The 24,993-nt window shown below is 43.1% G+C and overlaps 1 protein-coding gene across 1 annotated transcript in view; it reads right to left on the bottom strand.

Annotated features, from left to right (window-relative positions):
• The window catches only part of NTRK2 (neurotrophic receptor tyrosine kinase 2), a 498,274-nt gene that overhangs the window by 447,631 nt on the left and 25,650 nt on the right, over positions 1-24,993 (bottom strand). The window contains exon 5 of the mRNA XM_030193669.1: positions 9,769-9,837. Coding sequence (XP_030049529.1) covers positions 9,769-9,837 — 69 coding nt within the window. The remainder of the gene's footprint in view (positions 1-9,768; positions 9,838-24,993) is intronic.

Raw genomic sequence — 24,993 nt, 5'->3', positions numbered from 1 at the left:
GCGAGTCACGTACCCTTGATAGTCTCCTGCTGTACCTCAGAACTTATCTGTATGCCCAGGTCCCTTTCCCAAGCCTCTCAAAACCACTATATACAAGTAATAGATTTGACTAGTAACAAATAAGCTTGAGAAATAAACCCCTTGTGGGGCCCTCTATAGATCAAGTTCTCCAAATCAGAGTCCTCAGCCCCAATATCTTTTAGCACCCTTCGCTTCATAAAAGAGCACATTTGAAGATAGTGTGCCCGATACTCAGCTGGTGGTGGGCAGTGCAGCACATTTGCTGTCCACCATTGGCATTAAACCTGGATATATTCAGTGCTAACTGGTGACCTTTTAGCAGTCAAGGATAGACCTGCTATTTAAGTGGCCTATTTTGACTACTTATTAGCCAGTTTGGCACTGAACATCTGTGACATAGCTGGTTAGTGGCTAGCCACTAACCAGGATATTCAGCAGGAGATAACTGATTATATCCTGCTTAAATATCCACAGTTCAGTGCTTAAATTCTATTTAACTGGCCAGGAGCCATTCCTGGATCGGCGGGGGGGAATTGAAACTAGTCCTCTTCCCTAATCCCATAATCATAAATCTTATTGTACTCAACAAGCTGTCCCAATACCTTAAATCCCTTATCTTTCCAATTCCAAAATTGGACATCTAGGCTTCCCATAGGAAATTCCATTTGGTCCCATATATATGTGCCCTTAAGTAGAACCTGTTTTTAAATAATTTACTTCTTGCCACAGACCAGATACGGAGAGTATTCCTCAAAAAGGGATTAGACGGGGTATGTTTATGAAGTGGAGGTCTCCAGAGTAGTACAGAGAGCTCCTTCTGAGGTTCTTCTGATGCCTGCTCAAGACTGACCCACAGTTTAATTTAGGCCTGCTCCACAGTTTAATTTAGGACTGCTCTATTCTTTAAGAGCTCTCAACTGGGTCACTTGATAATAGGCTTTGAAATTAGGGACTTCCGGGCTAATCAACAACCGAGGAAGCTGAAGAGAAGACTGTGCAACCCATGGCCTCTTTCCCAACCAAAAATTCAAATACTAACATGTCACTTTTTGACTACAGAGACTAGAATATCTGTTGGAAGAGTTTGGAATAAGTATAAACATCTAGGCAAAACGATCATTTTTATAGCATTCAGCCTCCCTAACCATGACCAAAAAAATACCTTTCCCTCTACAGAGTTCTCTAATTGTTTCCTGAATCAGAGGTGTATAATTAAAATCATTTAATTTCTGAAAAACAAGCATGATACTAACTCCCAGATATCCAATATAGGATTTAGCCCATCTGAAGGAAAACAGTCGTCGGAATTCCAGAGCTTCATGAGGAAGGACTGTCACATTATGGACCTCAGATTTTTAAATACTGATTTTAAAACCCCAAATTTTGCCATATATTTGCAATTCATGAAGAAGTGGTGCAAAAGATTCCTGAGGTTTGACAAAAGTTAGCAGGACATTGTCTGCAAATAAAGAGATCTTAAAATCCTTCCCCCCTACTTTCAAACCCAGATTTTCATGGTGCTGTTGAAGTCTTTGAGCTAAGGGTTCCATAGCCACCACAAATAAAATGGGGAAAGAGAGAACAACCCTGTCCAGTTCCTCTACCTATATGAAAAACTCCGAATACCCCCCCCCCCCCACACTGATTTTAAGACAAGCCTGAGAGGCCTTATAAAAAGCTTTAATCCATTGAAGGAAAAGGCTTCCCACACCTGTCTTCTGTAAACCCTGAAATAAATCAAGAAAAGGTATACATATGATATAACACTTCATACCACATGTAATGAGCTTATATTGTAAGGCAGACTGGATGGACCGTGCAGGTTTTTATCTACTGCCATCCAGTATGTTACTGCTCTCTCCACAGATCTACCAAAGAGAATTGAACTGGTATATCTTTCAGTTGAACACACCCTTCTCTCCATAATTGCCTAGGGCTCTCAGAATCCCAAAACTGTCCAGCAGAGGGTTTAGGGTAACATTAAAGTCACCATCCATTATCAATTGGCCTTCTGCATGACATCTCAATGTGTCCATCAAATCCAAAAAGAAAGCCTTTTGGCCTTGATTTGTGGCATAGACATTTACCAATGTATAAACCTGTTCTAAAATAGCCACAACTAAAATAAGATATTGACCTCCCCCCCCCCCCCCCCCCCCCCCACACACACCTTTATATTTACAAATTTGTTTGACCTGGCATGGTAGGTCTCTACAGATAACCACCCCACAGTTATTCTGATTTAGACATTCTATCGAAAATGCCCCTCCATATCATTTATAATATCATTCCTTTTCAACCATCCAAATAGCTATGGGGTATTTCTTATTAACTGACTCTTCCCCTATGGTGCTACCTTACAAACTCAGGGTCTAAACACCATTTCTTATCACCCTTTAAATTAGTTACAAGGGTTTGGCTTTTCCACCAGCCCTTTCCTCACTACACTGTCCTCACCATGGTATTCTCTGTGCCCTTGTTCCCACAGTCTTCCATATATCAGACCCCTCTTCCTTTATCACACCATTCAGGAGAGTAAACACAATGGACTGTCTGGTAACTTACCCTAACTCATGGAGCTCCTCTGGGTTAAGTGGAACTTAAACCCCCAACACTTAGTTCCTTGTCCTTGTTACAGCTTGAACTCGCTTGTCCCAACAGCTGGACTGGTTCCTAGCCTCAAGGACTGCTCCCTTGTCCCAGACACTGAATCTTTGTTTCAGTAACCTACTGGCAGTGGCGTAGGAAGGGGGGGCGGTGGGGCGGTCCGCCCCGGGTGCACGCGCTGGGGGGGGTGTCGGCTTGCTGGTTCCCTGCTCTTTCTGCCCCGGAACAGGTTACTTCCTGTTCCGGGGCAGAGAAAGCAGGGAAGCAGCAGAGCCGACGCAGCTCCCAGTTACGTGCACTGGGGGTGGATCGGCCCTCCCGCCTGCCCCCCGCTGAAAGGTAGGGTGCATTTTGGGGGGTGCGCTCCGGAGGGGGGGGGGCGCCGTGCCCTGCACCCGGGGGGGGGGGGTGCACAGCGGCGACCTGCCCCGGGTGTCAGGCACCTCGCTACGGCACTGCCTACTGGAGCACTGTCCTCTCTTTGCCTATCTCCTGACTGGGGCTCTTTGGCAACAGAAAATTATCAACCCTGGTTTTCACCCCTTACTGGGAAGAGTTTCTTTTCCTCACTCCAGGCAGGGCTGTGACCTGACAGGGTAGGGTTAAGTTAGCCAAGCCTAGCCTTTCCCTGCCCTCTAACCTTAGAGAGCCCGCTGTAGAACCCTGGAGTGCTACTCTTACCCTTGGGTGTCTCCCTCAAAACTAAAAACCTTCCTTTTAAATTCCCCTTTCACTTCCAGGATGGCACTGCTAATTAGCCCAGCTGGAAGCCTGATGAGTCAGCAGCTTCCCCCCTCCCCCATTTCTGAGCACAGCCCTTCTGGCTTCAGAATGCATAGCCTCCTGTGAATTGTAGTCCAACCTCTTTTAAAGGGACCAAGCCTAAAAGTACCTAAACTTGAACAGAGGATTTTCCCTGTTTTGCCCAATTTTCTGACTGTATGTACAGCGACCTCCCAGGTGCCACAATATATATATTAGGGCTGTACATCAATTAAAATGTTTAGTCGCACAATTAATCATGATTAAAATGTTAACTGTATGAATAATCGCATGATCCAAATGAAAAAAAGTGTTGAAATAAATTTAGCATGTACACATAGTTGTTTACATTTTTTATTGTTCCTAAATGTTCAACAAATAACTTTGAGGGGCATAATTGAATGAAAACGTCTATCTCCATGGGCGTTTATCTCCGAGAACGGGTCCGTGAAGGGGCGGACCGAACCGTATTTTCGAAAAAAAATAGACGTCCATGTTTTATTCGACAATTTGTGAGCTGGGCGTTTTTGTTTTTCAGTGATAATGGAAAATGAAAGCGCCCAGTTCAAAAACGAATAAATCCAAGGCATTTGTTCGTGGGAGGGGCCAGGATTCGTAGTGCACTGGTCCCCCTCACATGCCAGGACACCAACCGGGCACCCTAGGGGGCACTTTTACAAAAAAAAAAAAAAAGGTAAAAGAGCTCCCAGGTGCATAGCACCCTTCCCTTGTGTGTTGAGCCCCCCAAATCCCCCTCAAAACCCACTGCCCACAAGTCTACACCATTACTATAGCCCTAAGGGGTGAAGGGGGCACCTACATGTGGGTACAGTGGGTTTGGGGGGGTTGGACGACTAAGCATTAAGCAGCATAATTGTAACAGGTAGGGGGGGGTGGGCCTGGGTCCACCTGCCTGAAGTCTACTGCACCCCCTAACAACTGCTCCAGGGACCTGCATACTGCTGCCAGGGAGGTGGGTATGACATTTGAGGGTGAAAATAAAAAGTTGTGAAACATCATTTTTTTGTGGTGGGAGGGGGTTAGTGACCACTGGGGGAGTCAGGGGAGGTCAACCCCGATTCCCTCTGGGGGTAATCTGGTCATTTAGGGCACTTTTTGGGGCCTTATTCGTGAAAAAACAGGGTCCAGGAAAAGTGCCCTAAATTCTAGCAACAAACGCATACTTTTTTTCCATTATCGGGGAAAGGCGCCCATCTCTCCTCGGCCGATAACCACGCCCCAGTTCCACCTTCGCCACGCCTCCGACACCCCCCCGTCAACTTTGTACGCTTCCACGATGGAGTGCAGTTGAAAACGTCCAAAATCGGCTTTCCATTATACCGATTTATTCGTTTTTGTGAGATAAATGTCTATCTCCCGATTTGGGTCGAAATCTAGACGTTTTTCTCTTTCAATTATAAGGTGGTTTGTCTTTCACATGCCTGAAAGAATTGGGCTTTTTTGTTTGTTTTTTAAGGAAACTAGAATCAATTCTATAAACTTTCATATATGGGGGGTCTTTTTCTAAGGTGCACTAGCGTTTTTAGCACATGCTAAAAATCAGCTGGCGCTAAACGGTGAGATGGATGGGAGTCTCCCCCATTTTGCACAGCCTATCTCCCATTCCCATGGCACACAATCAGCTTACCTTGTGCCCTGTTATCCACAGCCACAGGCAGCAGCGACACTGTTTACTCTCTCTCCCTCTCTTCAGCTGAAATCATACTGCATGAGGTGGAAAGAGTGAATAGCTGCATATCTGACTGCTTCCTTCCTCTGTGCCTACTTAGAGTCAACCAGTAGCGTAGCTATGTGGGGCCACGGGGGCCTGGGCCCCCGTAGATTTGGCCCTGGGCCCCCTGCCGATGACCCTCTCGACCCCCCCTCACCTCGGGCTCTGGACCCTCCTCCCCCCCCCCGAAGTCTGGCTACGTCCCTGGAGTCAACTGCTCATATGAACTGTTGGGCTATACGGAGGCCCCTGTGGTTCACATGAGCAGTCAGCTTCAGGCAGACACAGGAGGAGGAAGCAGCCCAATATGCAGCCACTCATTTTCTCCTCCTTTTGCAATAAGATTTCAATGAGGGAGAGAAAGTGAGCAGTGCAGCTGTTTATGTCTGATGATTTTCCAACCCTTATCAGAGGCTCTGAGGGGGTCCAAGTAGCGATACCTCCTTTCAGGGCAGTCCCAGCAATACCACAGCTCTTGGGGGGAGGTGACAGCGAAACAAGTAACTCTCATGGAAGAAAAGGATCAGAGGCACCAGCAGCTCTGGGGAGGAGGAGGTCAGAAGCACCAGCAGCAATGAGGTGGTGGTGGGGGCAGTGGTCAGTGACACCAGAAATTCTGGGGAGGTGGGGGGGGGGGGGTCAGCAGCACCAACAGTTCTCGTGGTGGGGGGCTCTGTAGTGGGGATCAGCGGTAATGGCAGCAGCTCTGAAGGGGGCCAGCAGCATGGATGGCGGGGTTGCCAGATCGTAAATGATTTTTCCATCCAACCCCAACCCCACTTCCAAAACCCAGCCCAAAAATAGCTTGTGAGGAGCGGGGGGTGTATCCTCCATGGAGGTACCTGAGGAATAGGGGGGTCCGACCAGCCAAAAGAACCTTGCTCCAGTCCATAAAGACCAGCCTGTTAATCAGTCATTATCTGATGACCTCATCACCCACCCCACCTCCTATTTGACAAATTTGGAGTCTCATTCCTGCACCAAATTTGAGACAGAGCCAAAACATTGCGGCCTGTGACTGCTGAAAACTGCACGCGGAATATCAACTCTGATGGCAGCAGATGCTCCTTCCAACATCCTTTCAATATCCTCAGTAAGCCAGAGTAAAGCTTGGAATGCCAAGAGAGGCTATTGGAGCACCAGAATGAGGCTTGGAATACACAGAGAGGCAGCCAACAGAAGGAGTTAAGGTAAGCCCCTGGTATTAATTGCATTAATTTTTTTAATGCTAGTTAAACAATTAATACATTAATTGTGCAGACATTATGTTTTAGAAAGGAGAACCTCTCAGTAAATTATTGTGCCCAAAAGGCACTTGCCAGTGCCTATGGGTTTAATATGCGAACATTAAGACTAATTTGGTTTCACTCGCTAATAACAGTGAATTTCACCACATATCCTAGAGGTTTTCCATAGTGGTGTGACTTTGTTCAACTTGTATCCATATGTGCATTAACTGTCCCAACAAAACTTTCTTAAATTCTCATATATCAATTCAAATAGTTCAGCTTAATAATCTTCAGCAGACTGATCCAGATGCGGCTCGACGAGTTGCTCCATTTCCAATCTTCCTCACGAGCCTTTACTGCAGATTAACATCATCTGTCCTTAATATCTAGTTGCTTGTAATAACAATCCCAAATATTGTAAAAGGGCTTACCGATCGTGAATGGAAGAGACCTTCTTAAGCGTTTTCTGAAACACACAAAAGCTAACATAATTAGCGTCATTAACGTGATGACATCATAAGCATTGTGTCTGTTCATTTGAAATATTCTAAACAACCAGAATATACAACAATGTCCAAAACAGAAAGTCATTATGTAATTGAGTTCCACTCAACCACATCTTTTAATCCCCAATCAGAGGTAACACCTTGTGATAAAGTCACATCCAGGATAGTTGGGTTAAGGCAGTTTCAGTCCGAAATACAAGTCCCAGAAGGCATTGCAGGCAAGGAGCCAGAGGGTGAGATGAGAACCCGGATTGGACTCCTAGCTGCAATCGGGAAAGACATGGGTGTAAGCTGGCAGGTTGTGTAGAGTGGCTGGCACTAGGCGGAAAGAGAGTTAGGAAACCCTGTGTGCAGGAGCTCATCATTGGTCTCATTAGTCTAATGCTTAACTCAGCTGGTATGGGTGTGGGGAAGCTAATGGAAGGAGAATGATTGGTTGTGGTAGCTGAAGCCAGGGATTGATTAGGCAGGTGGGAAGGAGTCCCAGCGGTTCAGTTCAGGAGAGAGAAGCAGAAGGAGAGAAGCAGTTGCAGGCTGAAAACCCTTGGGCAGGGAGGTCCCTAAAGTATTTGCAGGCTGAAAACCCTTGGGCAGGGAGGTCCCTAAAGTACTGAAGCAGGCTGAAATTCCTTGGGTAGAGGGAGTCCCTAAAGTATTGAACCCTCCTGAAGGTAAAGAGGATAGAAGGTAGAAACTGCTGCATGGTGACTGAACTGTAATGATGAACTGAAAGAACTGTTTGTCTTGGGAACTGAACTACCGTTTATTGTGCACAGGATAAAGAGCCAAGACTGGAGCTGACTGTAAGCCTGTATTGAATCCTGGTATATGCTGATAGCCTGCTGCTTAAAGGGGACTATTGGCGACACACTTTCAGGTGGCTTATATGTGCTTAAGATTGAAGGTGAATGCTGCGGTTGGAACTGTGTACTAGACACCTGCATGGAATAAAAGTCCTTAAGATTGAAGTTACTGGTGGACATCTATTTCTTCATTGTACCGGGAGCCTGTGGCTGGAGGAGATTGTTCTATCCTTGGCTGCACAAGAAAGGTACCTGGTTACAACCTATATGAAAAATCCAATATTGCTCTCATTCAACAAATCTTTGCATTCTATCACCCCCTCCCCCACCCCAATGGAGGCTCCTGAACTGGCTCAATGATGAACCACTCAATTTGTATGGATTCAACACGTTTGTTTGTCAATTGAACAATACAAGAGCAAGCAAAAATGCTGTGCAACACATTTAAAGGACAAGGTTATCCTAAAGGTGTCATAAAGAGAGCACATTATAGAGTACTTCCACCAACTGTTAGCAAATATATTTGTGTATTACATTACTCTGTTTTTTATCTTCGCAAATAGCTAAGATCCTGTATAAACATTGGCATGTACTCCAGCCTCAGACTGTGTTTCAAGCAGGTCCTTGTGTAGCATTCACTAGGGATCCTAATATTAAAAACCCTATTGTGCGAACGAACGCACAATTGATTCATAGTCCAGAGGAAGGTGGTCATATGCCATGTGATAACTGCAGTTTTTGTACTACAACTTGATCTCTGTCAGAGTGGAGTCATCCTTACACTAAGAAACTTTATACTTTGAGATCTTGTAGTATATACGTCTTTACATATGTAGTAAATATTATTTTTTTATCCTTGCAAAAACTTTTATGTAGGTCGCACTATTTGGAAAATCAAGGCATGTCTGACAGAACACTGGAGCCGTTTACACACTCACACTATTACAGCTCCAATGTTTCAACATTTTTTGAAATGGAATCACAATTTTTCTCAAATTGAGAGTTTATCATTGAGCACATTCAGGAGCCTCCATGGGTATGTGTGTGTGGGGGAGGGGGAGGGGGGGCAGAATGTAAACACTTGTTGAATGAGAGCAATATTGGATTTTTTCAGTTAGGCACTACGTCTGGTTGGGGATTAAATGATGTGGTTGAGTGGAACTCAATTATTTAATTACTTTCTATTTTGGACATTGTTGCATGTTCTGTTCGTTTGCAGTATTTCAAATGAGCAGACATAAGACTTATAATGTCATCACGTTAAGGATGCTAATTATGTTCCAGGGTTGCCAACTCTGCGGTTTTCCCATGGGATTGGGTGACTTTTTTAGGTGAACATGGGAAATTTTCACTAGTCGTGGGTTGTGAATTTCTGGATGGTTTGGGGGCAGTTCAGTGGCTACACAGCCCACCCCACACCAGTTGACTGATTGGCTCTGTCAATTTGGAGCTGGATGAGGCTTGGTGCAAATTTGACCAATGGGAGGTGACTCATCATCAAGCTAGTGTGATCTGGACAGGAGCATCGGAAGTGTGAGGCACAGCAGAGCAGAGCGCAGCGACGTGGGAAGAGAAGGCAGAGCGAGCGAGTGAGCAAGCAAGCGTGCTTGCATGGATGGGATCACCCCTCCTCCACTCCTCAGATAGATTGTTGGATAGCCTGGGCTATCTTTGGACTTCTTTTTGGGTGTGGGTTGGGCTAGGAAATTTCTTCCCATCTGTAAGCATTCTTTGTTTTTCAAGAAATGCATACGAAGGTATCTTTCATTCATGATCGGTAAGCCCTCTTTTGCAATATTTGGGATTGTTGTACAAACAACTGGATATTAAGGGCAGACAATGTGAATTTGCAGTAAAGGCTCCTGAGAATTTTTTTTTTTTTTAATATATGGCTATGTATCACAAAAGTACCACATAGGTTTATATAATGAAATTGTCATGTGCCTATGACAAAACATTTCTACAAAGTGCACCAATGAAAAAATATCTAGAAATACCCTGATGTGGCTACTTGCAATCTTAATGCCACCTGCATACGCTGTCATTATTACCACCTCTAACAAAATCCCTCCTTGTACCATAAACCAGCTTTGAAAGTCATGACTTACAGATGAGACAAGTTGAGGTGACGAAAAGGCTTCTTCGATAAACTTGATAACTTGTTTCTGGAAAGATTTCTGTGGGAAAAACAAAACAGCCTTGTGTAAGAGTTGAATTGCAATCCAAATAGCTGCCAGAAGTCAAATTGAGAATGTCTTTGTAAACTGAGCTCCTTCACTGTTCTTTCAACAATGTTTGTTTTAATTTCTAATCCAGACAAAGTTTAAATGAATCAGCAGAAGCATGCTACGGATTATGTGAAGCAGGGGCGTAGCAAAACCTCACGGTGGGAGGGGGCCAGAGCCCGAGGTTGGAGGCACATTTTGAGTACCGCCCTGCTGCCCCCCCCCACTGCCATGCCCCCCCCCCCCACTGCCTCGCCTTGCCTCCTTGCCGCTTCCCCTCACAATCAAATACCTTTGCTGGCAGGGGTCCCCAACCCCTACCAGCCGAGGCCTTCTTCAGCACCGGTCTCCGGCACAACCACGTTCTCTGCCTGCCCCCTGCTCTTCTTTCTTCTTGCTCTTCCTGTGCACGCTGACGCTGAGCGTCAGCGTGCACAGGAGGAGCAAGAAGAAAGAAGAGTAGGGGGCAGGCAACGAACACGGCTGCGCCAGAGAGCGACGCTGAAGAAGGCTTCAGCTGGCGGGGGCCCGGACAAAATTTGCGGAGGCCCAGGCCCCCGTGCCCCCCTGTAGCTACGCCCCTGATGTGAAGAATAATTTGTAAAAAAGAGATTAAACCTTGTTGAAAATACACTTAAGTGTAGAGTAATTTGAAAGAATTTAGGGCACACTTCCCTTTGAATAGAGTATGTTTGATATGATCCATGGAGCCATTTCCTTCCCTCCCCTTCATTTTGTCCACTCCCAAAAACAACTCTGGTTTGTTCCCTGAGGGGATGATGAAAAGATAGCTGAACTCTTCAGTTCAAATTTAGAAAACAGCCATTCAGAATTACAAATGGTGAAATAAATGAAATGCCAGGAAGTTGCAGTGTTCCACTGAATATTTGTTATATCTTTGAAAAACTCCCTAAGTAGGAAAGCCCTGTACATTTGCATAACTTTACAGTAAGAATCCTTTTTTAAAGTTATTTTTCTTTTACATAAGAACATAAGAATAGCCATACTGGGTCAGACCAATGGTCCATCTAGCCCAGTATCCTGCTTCCAGCAGTAGCCAATCCAGGTCACAAGAACCTGGCAGAAACTCAATTAGTAGCAACAATTTCATACTACCATTCCCGGGGCAAGCAGAGACTTTGCACTTTTTGAAAAAGTGAACAATTACAAGAGGACCTTACGAGACTGGGAGTCTAAATGGCAGATGATGTTTAATGTGAGCAAGTGCAAAGTGATGCATGTGGGAAACAGGAACCTGAATTATAGCTATGTCATACAAGGTTCCAAGTTAGGAGTCACAGACCAAGAAAGGGATCTAGGTGTTGTCGTTGTTGATACATTGAAACCTTCTGCTCAGTGTGCTGCTGTGGCTAAGAAAGCAAATAGAATGTTAAGTATTATTAGGAAAGGAATGGAAAACAAAAATGAGGATATTATAATGCCTTGTATCGCTCCATGATGCGACCGCACCTCGAACATTGTGTTCAATTCTGGTTGCCGCATCTCAAAAAAGATATAGTGCAATTAGAAAAGGTACAGAGAAGTTTGATGAAAATGATAAAGGGGATGGGATGGGCCCAAAACACAGTCTGTAGCTGCTGGGGATGCCACCCCTAAACACAGCCTGTAAGTTCTCAGTTCTTTTCTGAGTCCCAGGTCTGGCTCTTGCCAGACCTCAAAGCAAGGCTTAGAAGTCTCAATTAAGAAGCAAAAGTGGCTTACATTAGCCAGGTCACAAGAATTAAACATCTGTTATAGTGGAATATGCTGGGGCTTCGATTCTTCCTTCCCTGGGCCAGGGGCATAGCCAGACTACAGATTTTGGGTGGGCCTAGGAAAGAAGTGGGTGGGCACCAAGTGCTCTCTTCCCCTCCCTCCCCCCCCCCCCCCCCCCGCCCCCACCACCAAAAAAATATCTCAGCAGGTGAGAAAACGCTAATTTCTACCTTTTCAGTCTGCAGCAGGCATGTGCAGAAAACTGAACATGAGCAGGTGCCGGTATCGTGGAGAGTACAGTTTTCGTTACCATCAAGGGGAAGTCTTCAGCTGGCTGAGCTTGGGATCCTCACCAGCTACCACCAAACGTGTGCTACTGTTGGGTGAGCCTGAGCCCTAAGTGGGTGGGCCCTGGCCCATCCAGGCCCACCTGTGGCTACGCCACTGCCCTGGGCCAACCTAACCTCAGTCTAGCCCTGTCCTTTATACTTCCTGGTTCCGACCACCCTTCCCAGCTCACTTCCTCCCAGGGCAGGACTAGTATTCTTAAGATGGCTCAGGCCTTCTGAGGGACTATTCTTAAGAGTGAGGGGCAGTGTTCTATAAACCCCTTCACAAGGAGCTTCTCGCATCAAAACAATTGCAGAAGGATCAGGAATCACAAACAATATCTGCTATTTCAAATTTATGTGTGGTTTGGTGTTAATGTCATGATATTCTATTAGAAATAAATCTAACAAGCAATATACTATACAGGGTTGGTATAGACATTTCTGGAGCTATAACACAACTGAGGCTGCAAAATTATTCCTTCAAAACTACTGTTCTGATGATAAATTTGAAAATGTCCTGAAAAATGCACAGAAAATGGCAGGGGGAACTTAATATTGGTGCCAATTTCCCAGCTGAGTCTATAAAGTCTCACAGTAAAAAGATATGTTTTGATTATGAATCACGAGATGCCCCTATCACAGATCCAAAACAACAATTCAAAGTACATTTTTTCTTCAAAGTCCTTGATGTTGCAATTCAGTCAGTCGATGAACGGCTCTTGCAGCTCAGAGAACAAAGGAGGATATTTGAGATCATGTATAGTATTCCAAAATGCCAAGAAACTGCACCTGAAGTCCTCCAACAAAAGTGTTCTGAACTTGAAAAAGTGCTCTCCAATGGTGAACTGACTGACATTCATGCAACTGATTTGTTTGATGAATTGAATATACTTTCTAGATATGTATTGGCAATCTCCACTCCAAAAGATGTTTTGGAATACATATATAAAAAAGCAAATAAACCATTTCCAAATGCTTCCACTGCCCTATGCATACGTTGCCAACAGATATTCAAAATGACTGCCATTTGGGCAATTGCTGTATGAAGGATCCTTCTTGTAATCTCTTACATATTTAGCACTGAGGAGAACTTGCAAGATATCAAATGTTTGTCTGATATCGACTGACCTCTGATGCAGGCTTTCACAGAAACATGGGCCGTGTCGGGTTTTGGAATAAATGATTGCTCCCTGTCACTTCAGGGTCCACCCCTTTGTTTCACCTGTTGCCTAATACACTTTTCTTTCCCTGGTGCTCCTTTGTGTTGTTGCTCCCTCTGAATTGCCTGAACCTGATGACGGCCTACAAAACAAGCTTTTGACAGATGCTTAAATGTAAGGGAAAAGAGAACTGATGGTCAATTAAAACCCAAAATACTTAAATGAATCTTCTAAACTGAGTGGAATTTTAAAGAGAGAAGGGGATTCTAATGGACTAAAGGACTCTCCCATGATCTAAGAGGTGATTGATTGGAATTAAGAAGGAGCTTATGAAAGCACCATTGCCCCTACAGTTTCTATATAACAAGGTTATACTTTGATTTAAGAAGTTTGCATTTCTTCACGTAGATTCTTATTTTCCAATTTTATTTATGAATTTTGTACAAAATACAAAAATAAGTGCAAACAGTTCTACAGGATAAATGTAACATCATAGCAGTTAAAGGCCAACAATAAGGCAAATATAACAAGCATATGAGTAAACAATTGAACAATCTGACAGCTGGATGAGAATAAGGAGAGATAAAGAAATTTTATTTGGAGAGGAGGATGATAGTGCTGTGGATGAAGAGAGGGAAGGAGAATGTGGGAGAAAACAGGAGACGTGTGAGGGAGAATAGTAGCAGAGAAAGCTTTATATAAGTGAGGTTGATAGGCAATATTTATCTAAATAGACCATGTCTTTTGAAAAGAAATTAAATGATCTTTTTTTAATGCAACTATTTCTGAATAGTGCCGGAAAGAACACATTAGATTCCACCATTCATAGAAAGAGACCTTTAAGTTGTTTTTCCAATTAATCACAATTAAGTGGATGGCAAGTGAGATCATCAAGTTGAACAGTTTTGTATTCTTATGTGGGATGAGTAAATCTGGAGTAGAGGATTTCAGAATTAACATTTTAAATGATAAAGTGGTTGAAAGGGAAAATATTGTCTGCAGTTTATCGCAAATTGATTGCCAATATGAATTCAAGTTCTGACAGTGGAATAACATATCGGCGAGAGAGCTCACTTCAGCCAGACAGGACCAACATAGATCAGATGCTTTACAAGGTAGTTTAGCTAACTTTACTGTCACCCAGTAAGTTTTATAAGTAGACTGGAGCAGTGCAGCAGAAAGGGATGATCTCACGGCTTTGGTTCAGAATATATCCCATTCCTTTTTGGAGCGAGAGAGAAGTTAAATTTTTTTTCTCATTCCGAGATGAGGGTCAAGCGATTGTTTAGTTTAGATATTTGCGGGGATTTGTAGACTTTGGAGGCCGACTTGAGAAGAGCTTGAAGTAGATTTTAGTCGTATATCCGAGGATGGGTAGAACTAACAAATAATGTGAGTGAGTTGATCCCAAAAAACCTTGTGTGTATAGGAAATATTGTAGTGTTGGCAGAAAACTTGAAAAGGAATAAAGCTATCATGTGACAACAAGTGGCAAGGAGACCATACATTTCATAGAGTCTGATCTCCTGTGAAGCCCTTTTCACTGGTACTTGGCTTCCAGCTATGTGTATTTCATTTCTGCTCTGAGCAGAGCTTAATTTAGAAATATAGAAACATGACGGCAGATAAAGGCTAAATAACCAAGCAAGTCTGCTCATCCTCAGTAACCATTAACTCTTCTTTTTCCTAAAGGATCCCACATACCTGTCCCATGCGTTTCTAAATTCTGACACTGTCCTCGTCTCCACGGCCTCCACTGGGAGGCCATTCCACACGTCCACTACCCTTTCCATAAAAGAGAATTTTTCTTAGATTCTTCCTAAGCCTATTTCCTCTTAACTTCATCATATACCCCCCTCATTCAAGTTTTCCTTCATTTGAAAAAGGCTCACCTCCTGTACATTAATAACACAGAAGTATTTAAGTGTCTCTGTCATAACCCATCTCTCCCTCCTCTCTTCCAGTGTATACATGCTGAGGTTCATGAGCCTGTCCCTATATATTTTATGACCGAGACCACCTACCAATTTTGTAGCCGCCCTCTGGACCAACTCCATCCTGTTTATATCTTTCCGTAGGTGCGGTCTCCAGAATTGCACACAGTATTCTAAATGGGGCCTCACCAGAGACTTATACAAGGGCACAATTACCTCTTTTTTCCTGCTGGTCATCTCTCTCCTTATGTACCCGAGCATCCTTCTGACTTTGACTGTCGCTTTTCTACCTATTTGGAAACCTTAAGGTCAGTAGACACAATTACCCCCAAGTCCTGATCCTCTGTCATACACAGAAGCACTTCACCCCCTATATTGTACCATTCCCTTGGATTCTTGTAACCCAGTTGCATGACCCTGCATTTTTTAGCATTAAATCTTAGTTGCCAATTATTGGACCATTCTTCAAGCTTTGCTAGATCCTTCCTCATGCTATCCACACCCTCCAGGGTGTCCACTCTATTACAGAGTTTGGTATCATCTGCAAAAAGACAAACCTTACCAGACAGCCCTTCCACAATATCAAATCAAATAAAATCAGTTCTTGTATACTGCTAAAATCCTCTTTTTAGGGTTCAATGCAGTTACATAATGGGTGAGACAAAGTAAAAACTGTTAAAGCGTATACATGTATCAAAAGAACTTAATCGCAAAATCAGGCAGATAGTATGAGGAGATAGATGTCATACTGGTTTGTTATAAAGTAGTCTTTGGGATGAGGAAGGTTTTTAGTCTCTTCCAGAAGCTAAGGTAGCTATTATCTGTTCTGATGACTATAGGTAGAGAGTGGATTAGTCTATGTTGGTCTATTCTTCTGACGTTCTAATTCCACACTGTAATGGAAGTGAATTTTAAAGATTGTTTTTCATCTCTGTCTTGACTGACCAGTGCACTCGGGGTTTGTATTGTTGATTAGAAGTAATTCTGTCTAAAAATGATTGTTTAACTTTGATTGTGTAAAAACAAGTTGGAATGCAGAAGAAAAGACACAACTCTAACTAATTTGGTATGCAAAGGGGAGGATGGTTCTTGTTTCCAGGTCCAGCCTGGCCACCTGGAGTTGGAAAACATGTGACCATGTTCCCACAGTATAGCTTGTTTACCTAAACAGAGAAGCATTCTGTAATTTTCCTTAGAAGCATTCTGTAATTTTCCCTTAGCTCTGAACATGAGTTCTGAGCCTAATAAAAAGGGGAGTTTCTTACAGTAGAGTGGGAGCTCATCTGTGAGTAATGTACGTACAGCGCAGAGGATCTGTTCCTGGTCTAAAAAGCTCCTGGCTTTTGCTGTAACGGCCCCCCCAGCTGATGATAAGAGCCTGGATGATGTAAGGACCAGTGATGATTGTATGTATAGTGTATGTATTGCTTCTTTTCCTGGTCTAAGAACTCTTGGCATTGCTTAGATGTAGAGACCAGTGATGTAATGATTGTTTAGCTAATCATTGTGTGTATACAGCTAATCATTATATACGTGCTAACCATTGTATATATCTTAATCACTGTAGATTTAGCTCCTCTAATAAAGGTTTCATTTATTCAATATGAATCCAAAAGAATCCACAGTAATTACTGAATAGTCTATGTCAGTGAGACAGGCTGTAAATTCATAGCAGTTCACACACCCACGTTGTTGTTGTTGCTTTCGTTGATTCTATAGGTAGAGAGTTCCATGTTTTAACTCCCAGTACAGGGAATAGAGAGCCAAAGATCTTGGGACACTGGATTGCTTTATGAAACAGTGTCGGTGTTGTTCTTTTAGTCTGTTGTACTGGGCTAGGCATAGTGAAGCAACTCTCGTTAGCAATTCTGATGTACAACCCTGTAAGATTTGATAAAATAGGAAGGCAGCTTTAAACCTTATTCTTTCTGATATGGGAAGCCAGTGAAGTTTGATAAGATAGGATGAAACATTAGAATATCTATTGAGTCTGAATATTAGTCTGGCAGCTGTGTTCTGTATGATCTTCAAGGTTTTTTTTCTGATATTGACACTTAATACAAAGAAATAGGACATTACAATAATCCAGGTGTGGTAAGATTAGTAGTTGAACTAACAGTGCAAAGACTTTTTGGTCAAGGAGGGATCTGACTAGATGTAGCTGTCTCATTTTGAATAGAGGTTTCTTCCATATCTGGTTAATGTGTGAGGAGAATGTGAGTGAGGCATTTAGCATGACCCCTAACACTTTGGTTTCTGACTCCACTGCCAAGTTTTGACCATTAGATAGAGATAGTGAAGATGGGGTTACAATTTCTCGATTCCTGAACCAAAGAACCTTGGGTTTTCTCTCACAAAAATGTTAAAAAGAGCCTGCCCGAGGACCGACCCCTGCGGTACACCACTGATATTATCCCTTTCCTAAGAACAAGCTCCATTTACCACTACCCTCTGTCTCCTTCCATTTAACCAATTTTTAACCCAGTCAGTCACTTTAGGTCCCATACCGAGGGCACTGAGTCTTGTGGGGGGAATGGCTTGGAGCGTAGTTCCACCACTTTACTTTCACACTCCAGTGCTGCAAGGCATTCTATTCTATCCCCTCTCAAGTTCCCTTCTAAGCAGTCTTCAGGGAAGAGGAGGGGAGGTGTTGAGCTTGTGGCAGAGCAAGGAGCAGTCACTACGCCCTAATCCAGCCCCTCTTCTCTTGTTGCTCCTGGATCTGCCAAACCTCTCCTGGCTCCACAGTTCCACTTCCTTTTTATCTACAAATTAAGCCCTGGCTCTAAGACTACTTTTTGAGTAATTATGCTTCTCATCCCAGGCCTTGCAGGTGTTCAGCTAGACCATGGTGGCTGTCAGCACCAGAGGGTTCAGCCTGGTGGAATGGAAAGCACATTTTTCTTTTTGTGTGAGCTTTGGTTTTATGTGCATATTACCTAGCTGAGATAATATTTAACCATCTCTCTGACCTCATGTGCAACCTTCTTTAAATTAGTCACCTTATTTTCTAACTCCTCTTACTCCCTTACCTATCTATATGTTCCATCTTTGTTTCTACCCTACACTGTCAATTAAAATGTTCTATTACATATTGTGTTGACACTGTAAGTAGAATACTGTATGCCATACTTTGTATTGTTTGAATATTTTTACTGTTGTAATTGTCTCTTGCTCATGTTTGATTTATTCTTACTGTATACTGCCTTGAGTGAATTCATTCAAAAAGGTGGCATTTTAGACCAAACTTGGCTAAATCCTTCACTTTGCTATCCACATCATTAGGATTATCTACCCTATTGAAGAATTTGGTATCATCTGCAAAGAGGTAAAGCTTGCCAGACAGCCCTTCATCTATATCACTCACAAAAAATGTTTAAAAGAACCAGATCAAGAACCAATCCCTGCAGCATACTACTAGTAAAATAATGTTATCAGTGCTGTGATTGATCTGGTTCTTTTTAACATTCTAATAACCCCATTTAGAGCGATGTGTGCAATTCTAGAGACTGCACTTGCAAAAAAATATAAACAGAGGGTAAAACTCGCACCATGCATTCTTGTCTCACCTCTTCCCCTTTGTTTGTGAACACAGTCACATGTATCTTTTCATTCGCTATTTCCTCCTAGGAATGCAGTTTCTCTCTTAAAATGAGCCTTATCCACTACATGACAGGTTTGCTTCCCACCTCTCTGTCCTCCTGCTGTACAATTGTGTTTGGTCACGAACAGTGGTGTAGCCACAGGTGGGCCTGGGTGGGCCAGGGCCCACCCAATTAGGGCTCAGGCCCACTCGACAGCAGCACACGTATTAGCGGTAGCAGGTGGGGATCCCAAGCTCCGCCAGCAGAAGACTTCCCCTTGATGGTAATGAAAACGCTGTTCTCCAGGATACCAGCACCTGCGCATGCTCAGTTTTCAGCGCGTGCCTGCTGCAGACTGCTAATGTGGAAAGAAGCATTTTCCCGCCAGCTGAGATTTTTTTTTGGTGGTGGGTGAAAGGGAGAACACTTGGTGCCCACCCACTTCTTGCCTAGGCCCACCCAAAATCTGTTGTCTGGCTACGCCCCTGGTCACGAAGTTTGTACATTTTAGTTATCTAACAATGAACAGTGAAAAGATGAACTTTCTAACCCAGCAGAAGCAACTCCACACTGCAGCCAATGCCAAAAGGTTAATGGCCTTTGTCATAAAGCATCTAAGGAAAGGCTTAAAGATATCAGTCTGTATACTTTGGAAGAAAGGTGTCAGAGAGAGGAATGAGGGGACATATGAAGGTGAAAGGTGATATACTCAGGAGTACTACAAGGAAAAACTTCTTTATGGAAAGGGTGGTGGAAGCATGTAACAGCCTCCTGGTGGATGTGGTGAAGATGAACCCTGCATTTGAATTCAAGAGGGCATTGGATGACAAGCATGTAGAGGTAGAGGAAGGATAGTATATGGTATTGATGGGCAGACCAGATGGGCCATGTGGTCTCTGTTTCTAATTTCATAATTTTGTACTAAACAGTTGTTTTGTTTCCTTTCTGTTTCCTATGACTCCCAACCCCCTTATGCTCTGATTGTAGTTCTGAGGAGGACTCCCCACCTCCACTCTTGGTACCAGGGAGGGGCCACCATCTCACCTGTCACCTCAGGCAGCATATTACCTTGAGCTGCCCCTGGGTCCCATAGCTTAGTAAATTATCCAGCCTATCATCCCCGAAACCTGTCATCTTGGAAAGCAAACAGATATTTCCAATATGGTTTCATATCAACTCCCAAAGATGAATGGAGGGCAATTGTCACACTGCAGTCAATGCCAAACGAGTGGCAGATGTAAAATAACATATCAGCTCAGAATGCTCTGAAAATAAACCTGCAACCTTTTGGAGTAATGAACTAACCTGTGTTCCCTGGGAATATCTTGCTCTGGTCTATCCAATGCTATTTTGATTATACTACTTTTCGTTCACTTATACATGCATTAGAACATAAGAACAGGTATAATGAGTCAGACCAATGGCCCATCCAGCCCAGTATCCTGTTTCCAACAGTGACCAATCCAGGTCATAAGTACCTGGCAGAAACCCAAATAGTGCCAACATTCCGTACTACCATTCCCTGGGCAAGCAGTGGTTTTTCTTCATGTTTATCTCAATAACAGACAATGGACCTTTCTTCAAGGAACTTGTACAAACCTTTTTTAAACTCAGATATGCTAACCACTGTTACCATATCCTCGGGCTATGAGTTCCAGAGCTTAACTATTTGTTGAGTGAAAAAATATTTACTCTTATTTGTTTTTAAAGTATTTCCATTAGCTTCATTGAGTATCTCCTAGTCTTTGTACTTTTTGAAAGAGTAAACAATTCACTTTTATCCATTGTACAACACTCAGGATTTTGTAGACCCTAGCCATCTCTTTTCCATGCCGAAGAGCCTTAACCTCTTTAGCCTTTCCTCATATGAGAGGAGTTCCATCTCCTTTATAATTTTGGTTGTTTTTCTTTGACCCTTTTTAATTTTGCTATATTATTTTTGAGATATGGTGCCAGAACTGAACTTAATACTCAAGGTGAGGTCACACCTTGGAGCAATACAGAAGCATTATAATATTCTTGGTCTTATTTATCATCCCTCTCCTAATAATTACTAGCATCTTGTTTGCATTTTTTGGCCGCCACTGAACACTGGGCAGAAGATTTCAGTTTATTGTCTACAATAACACCTAGGGAGTCTTTTACTAAAGCTTAGCTCGAGTTATCTGCAGTAGGGCTCATAGGAATAAAATGAGCCCTGCTGCAGATTACTCGAGCTAGATTTTTTTCTTGGATGCTGACTCCCAAGGTGAACCCTAGCATCAGGTACCTATGATTTGGATTATTCTTCACTTTGCATTTGTCTACATTAAATTTCATCTGCCATTTGGATGCCCAGTCTTTCAATTTCCTAAGATCTTCCTACAATTTTTCAGAGTCCGCATGTGTTTTAACAACTTTGAATAGCTTTGTCATCTGCAAATTTAATCACCTCATTTGTCATTCTGATTTCCATACCACGTATAAATATGTTAGATAGCACCGGTCCCACTACAGATCTCTGCAGCGCTCCACTATTCACCCTCCTCCATTGAGGAAAATGGCCATTTAATCCTACCCTCTGTTTTCTGTCCAATAACCAATTTCTAATCCACAACACAACATTGCCTCCTATCCCATGATATTTTATTTTCCTCAGGAGGCTCTCATGAGGAACTTTGTCAAAAACTTTCTGAAAATCTAGATACACCGCATCAACCTGCTCAGCTTTAACCACATGTTTATTCATGCCTTCAAGGAAATGATGCAAATTGGTGACACAAGACTTCCTTTGGCTGAATTCATGCTGACTCTGTCTCATTATACTGTGTTTGTCTATGGTTCTGTAATTTTATTCTTTACAATATTGTCCACTATTTTGCCTAGTACTGAAGTCAGGTTTAGCGGTCTGTAATTTCCCAGATCACCCCTGGAGCCCTTTTAAAAAATTGGTGTTATATTGGCCACCCTTCACTCTTCAGGTAATACAAATGATTTTAATGACAGGTTACAGATAACTAACAGCAGATCAGCAATTTCACTTTTGAGTTTTTTCAGTACACTTGATTTCAAGGTTGGACTACTTTAATGTCATCTGTTTTGGTACATTTCAAAAACACTTTTGTTCAAGAAGACCTCCCTCTATCCTATTACCCCTTTTCTCTCTAACTCCCTTCTGTCCTTCTCTTGCTTTTCTATCAATTGATTGTAGTTCTTTTCTATTTCTTCATTTTAGTCTGTAAACTGCTCTGATTGTTCGCACAGAAGAGCAGTATATTAACAGCCTTGATGAACATAAACATTTGGTGAGTCAGCTGAGTAGCATTTTTGGAGCAAGTCTTTTCTTTGGACATAGCCTATCTACTATAATAAAACGCACCCTCAACGTTCTGAAGTCACTCCAGTCCATGAAGGGTTCCACAGTTCGTGGTGGTGAAGCCATCCCACTCACCATGTCTCTCTGCCCCGCCCTCGCGTCAAACGTGATGACGTCGAAGGCAGACCAATGACAGTTAAGGGATCACAGAACGCACTGAACGCAGAACCCAGGCAACGAAATGACACGTAAGACGCATGACAGACCAATCAGACTACTGAACTGTTGCCAGACAACGGAAAGACATGTAAGACACATGACAAACGAATCAGACGAAACTATATGGCAAGAAGGTAGGAGCATTCAAAAGCAGAAGGGATCATTATCTGTGCAGCACGGAGCAGAGGACCACCGCAGAAACAAGGAAGAACAATCCTGCTGTGGGTATGTCCGATAATAGACCTGGGGGGGGGGACCTACTGTAGCTGGACGGATTTAAACTGCCTACTGCAGGAACTGAAGAGTGCTGGAGGGGGTAAAGCAAACAGAAAAACAAAAATAAAAAAACACATGCTAGCGCCTGTTTCATTTGTTTCAGAAATGAGCCCTTTTTACTAGTTCTATATATTATGTTGCATTTTAGTACTTATCTTTTATAAACTTTATTTTATTTCTGAATTTATGTCTTTCTCTGCGTTTGACTTCCATCCTGTTGAAGATTATAGATTCCTTTCTTTCTTTGTTTTAACCTGTACGCTGCCTTGGCCTACTCATCAATAAAGACAATATAGAGAGTACAAATAAACAATAAACTCTTTTACAAATACTAAGGGGATAATTTTATAAACTGGTTACTAACTAGGGATGGGCAGTACAAAAAATTTTGATTCATGTTATTTCCTCTGTCATTTTTGGGAATTTTCTTTTTTATTCTTTTTCGTTTTGTCATTCTGCCAATTTCTGATAGTAATGCGCATTATTTGGAAACAGTGTACACTATCAGGCTTATTTTTTTGAAAGAGAAGGGCGTCCATCTTTCGACACAAATCGGGAGATAGGCGCCCTTCTCCCAGGGTTGCACAAATTGGCATAATCAAATGGGCGTGCCTAACACATGGGCATCCTTGACCCATAATAGAAAAAAAAGGACGTCCCTGATGAGCACTTGGACAACTTTACTTGGTCCTTTTTTTGTTACAACCAAGCCGTCAAAAGGAACTGCCCAGATGACCACTGGAGGGAATCGTGGATGACCTCCTCTTACTCCCCCAGTGGTCACTAACCCCCTCCCACCCTAAAAAAAACTTTAAAAAATATTTTTTGCCAACCTCTATGCCAGCCTCAAATGTCATACCCAGCTCCATGACAACAGTATGCAGGTCCCTGGAACAGTTTTAGTGGTTGCACTGCACTTCAGGCAGGTGGACCCAGGCCCACCCCCCTACCTGTTACACTTGTGGTGGTAAATGTGAGCCCTTCAAAACCCACAAGAAACCCACTGTACCCACATAAGGGCTATGGTAGTGGTGTACAGTTGTGGGGAGTGGGTTTTGGGGGGGCTTGGGGGGCTCAGCACCGAAGGTAAGGGAGCTATGCACCTGGGAGCAATTTCTGAAGTCCACTGCAGTGCCCCCTAGGGTGCCCGGTTGGTGTCCTGGCGTGTGAGGGGGACCATTGCACTACGAATGCTGGCTCCTCCTATGACTAAATGGCTTGGATTTGGTTGTTTTTGAGATGGGCGTCCTCGATTTCCATTATAACATTATGGCTCAACATTTAGGTCAACCATCTCTAAGGTCGACCTAAATGTTGAGATTTGGGCATCCCCGACCATATTATCGAAACGAAAGATGGATGCCCATCTTGTTTCGATAATAGCGGTTTCCCCGCCCCTTCACGGGGCCGTCCTACAGGGACGCCCTCAGGAAAACTTGGGCACCCCGTTCGATTATGCCCCTCTGATTTAACAGGATAGCAAAAATTAATCATCTTTATTTTTTTATAGTCTATGTACAAAGAACAAAATACCAATTAAGTATACAGCAATGTAACCATAGATTTTGTCATAAGAGGACAATATTTAAAATTAAAATAGTGAGCATACAGCACAAATTACATAGTTTAATTTATAAACTTCTTCAAGAGAATCCATATATCATTAAACTTATGAACTAGATTGGCTTTTTTAATCAAAATAAGCCTCAAATCTGTAAGTTAAACAAAGTGCCCTGTTTACAAAGGCGAGTTAGTGTTCGTTAGTGTGCGCTAAAAATTAGCATGTACTGTGTAGGCACCCATGGGAATATTGTGGGCGTCTACACAGTTAGTGTGCGCTAATTTTTAGCACATGCTAATGAACACTAACACGCCTTTCTAAACAGGGCCCTAAGTTTCACCACTTTTCTTATAAGTAACTTGTGACAAATCCTTCCAAGAATTCAAAATTGATCACCTTTATTAATGTGGAATGTGGAACTGACAAATACCAAAGAGTTGGCTAACTTATGCAGCTAGTTTTAGATGATTTTATGATATGTGGAGGGGCATAATCGAAAGGGACGCCCAAGTTTTGCTGAGGACGTCCTCGCAAAACGTCCCGATGGAGGGGCGGGGAAACCCGTATTATCAAAACAAGATTGACGTCCATCTTTCATTTCGATAATATGGTTGGGGACGCCCAAATCTTGAAATTTAGGTCGTCCTTAGAGATGGTCGTCCCTAGACTTGGTCATGTCTGATTTTCGGCGATAATGGAAACCAAGGACATCCATCTCAGAAACGACCAAATGCAAGCCCTTTGGTCTTGGGAGGAGCCAACATTCGTAGTGCACTGGGCCCCCTCACATGCCAGGACACCAACCGGGGCACCCTAGCGTACATAGCTCTCTTACTTTGTGTGCTGAGCCTCCCAAAACCCACTACCCACATCTGTACACCATTACCATAGCCCTTATGGGTGAAGGGGGGCACCTAGATGTGGGTACAGTGGGTTTCTGGTGGGTACTGGAGGGCTCACATTTACTACCACAAGTGTAACAGGTAGGGGGGTTATGGGGCTGGGTCCGCCTGCCTGAAGTGCACTACACC

The sequence above is a fragment of the Microcaecilia unicolor genome, chromosome 2 (assembly GCF_901765095.1).
Source record: "Microcaecilia unicolor chromosome 2, aMicUni1.1, whole genome shotgun sequence".
NCBI classification, from domain to species: Eukaryota; Metazoa; Chordata; class Amphibia; order Gymnophiona; family Siphonopidae; genus Microcaecilia; species Microcaecilia unicolor.
Note: the sequence above shows the minus strand (reverse complement) of the source record. Positions and strands in the feature narration are given on the sequence as shown.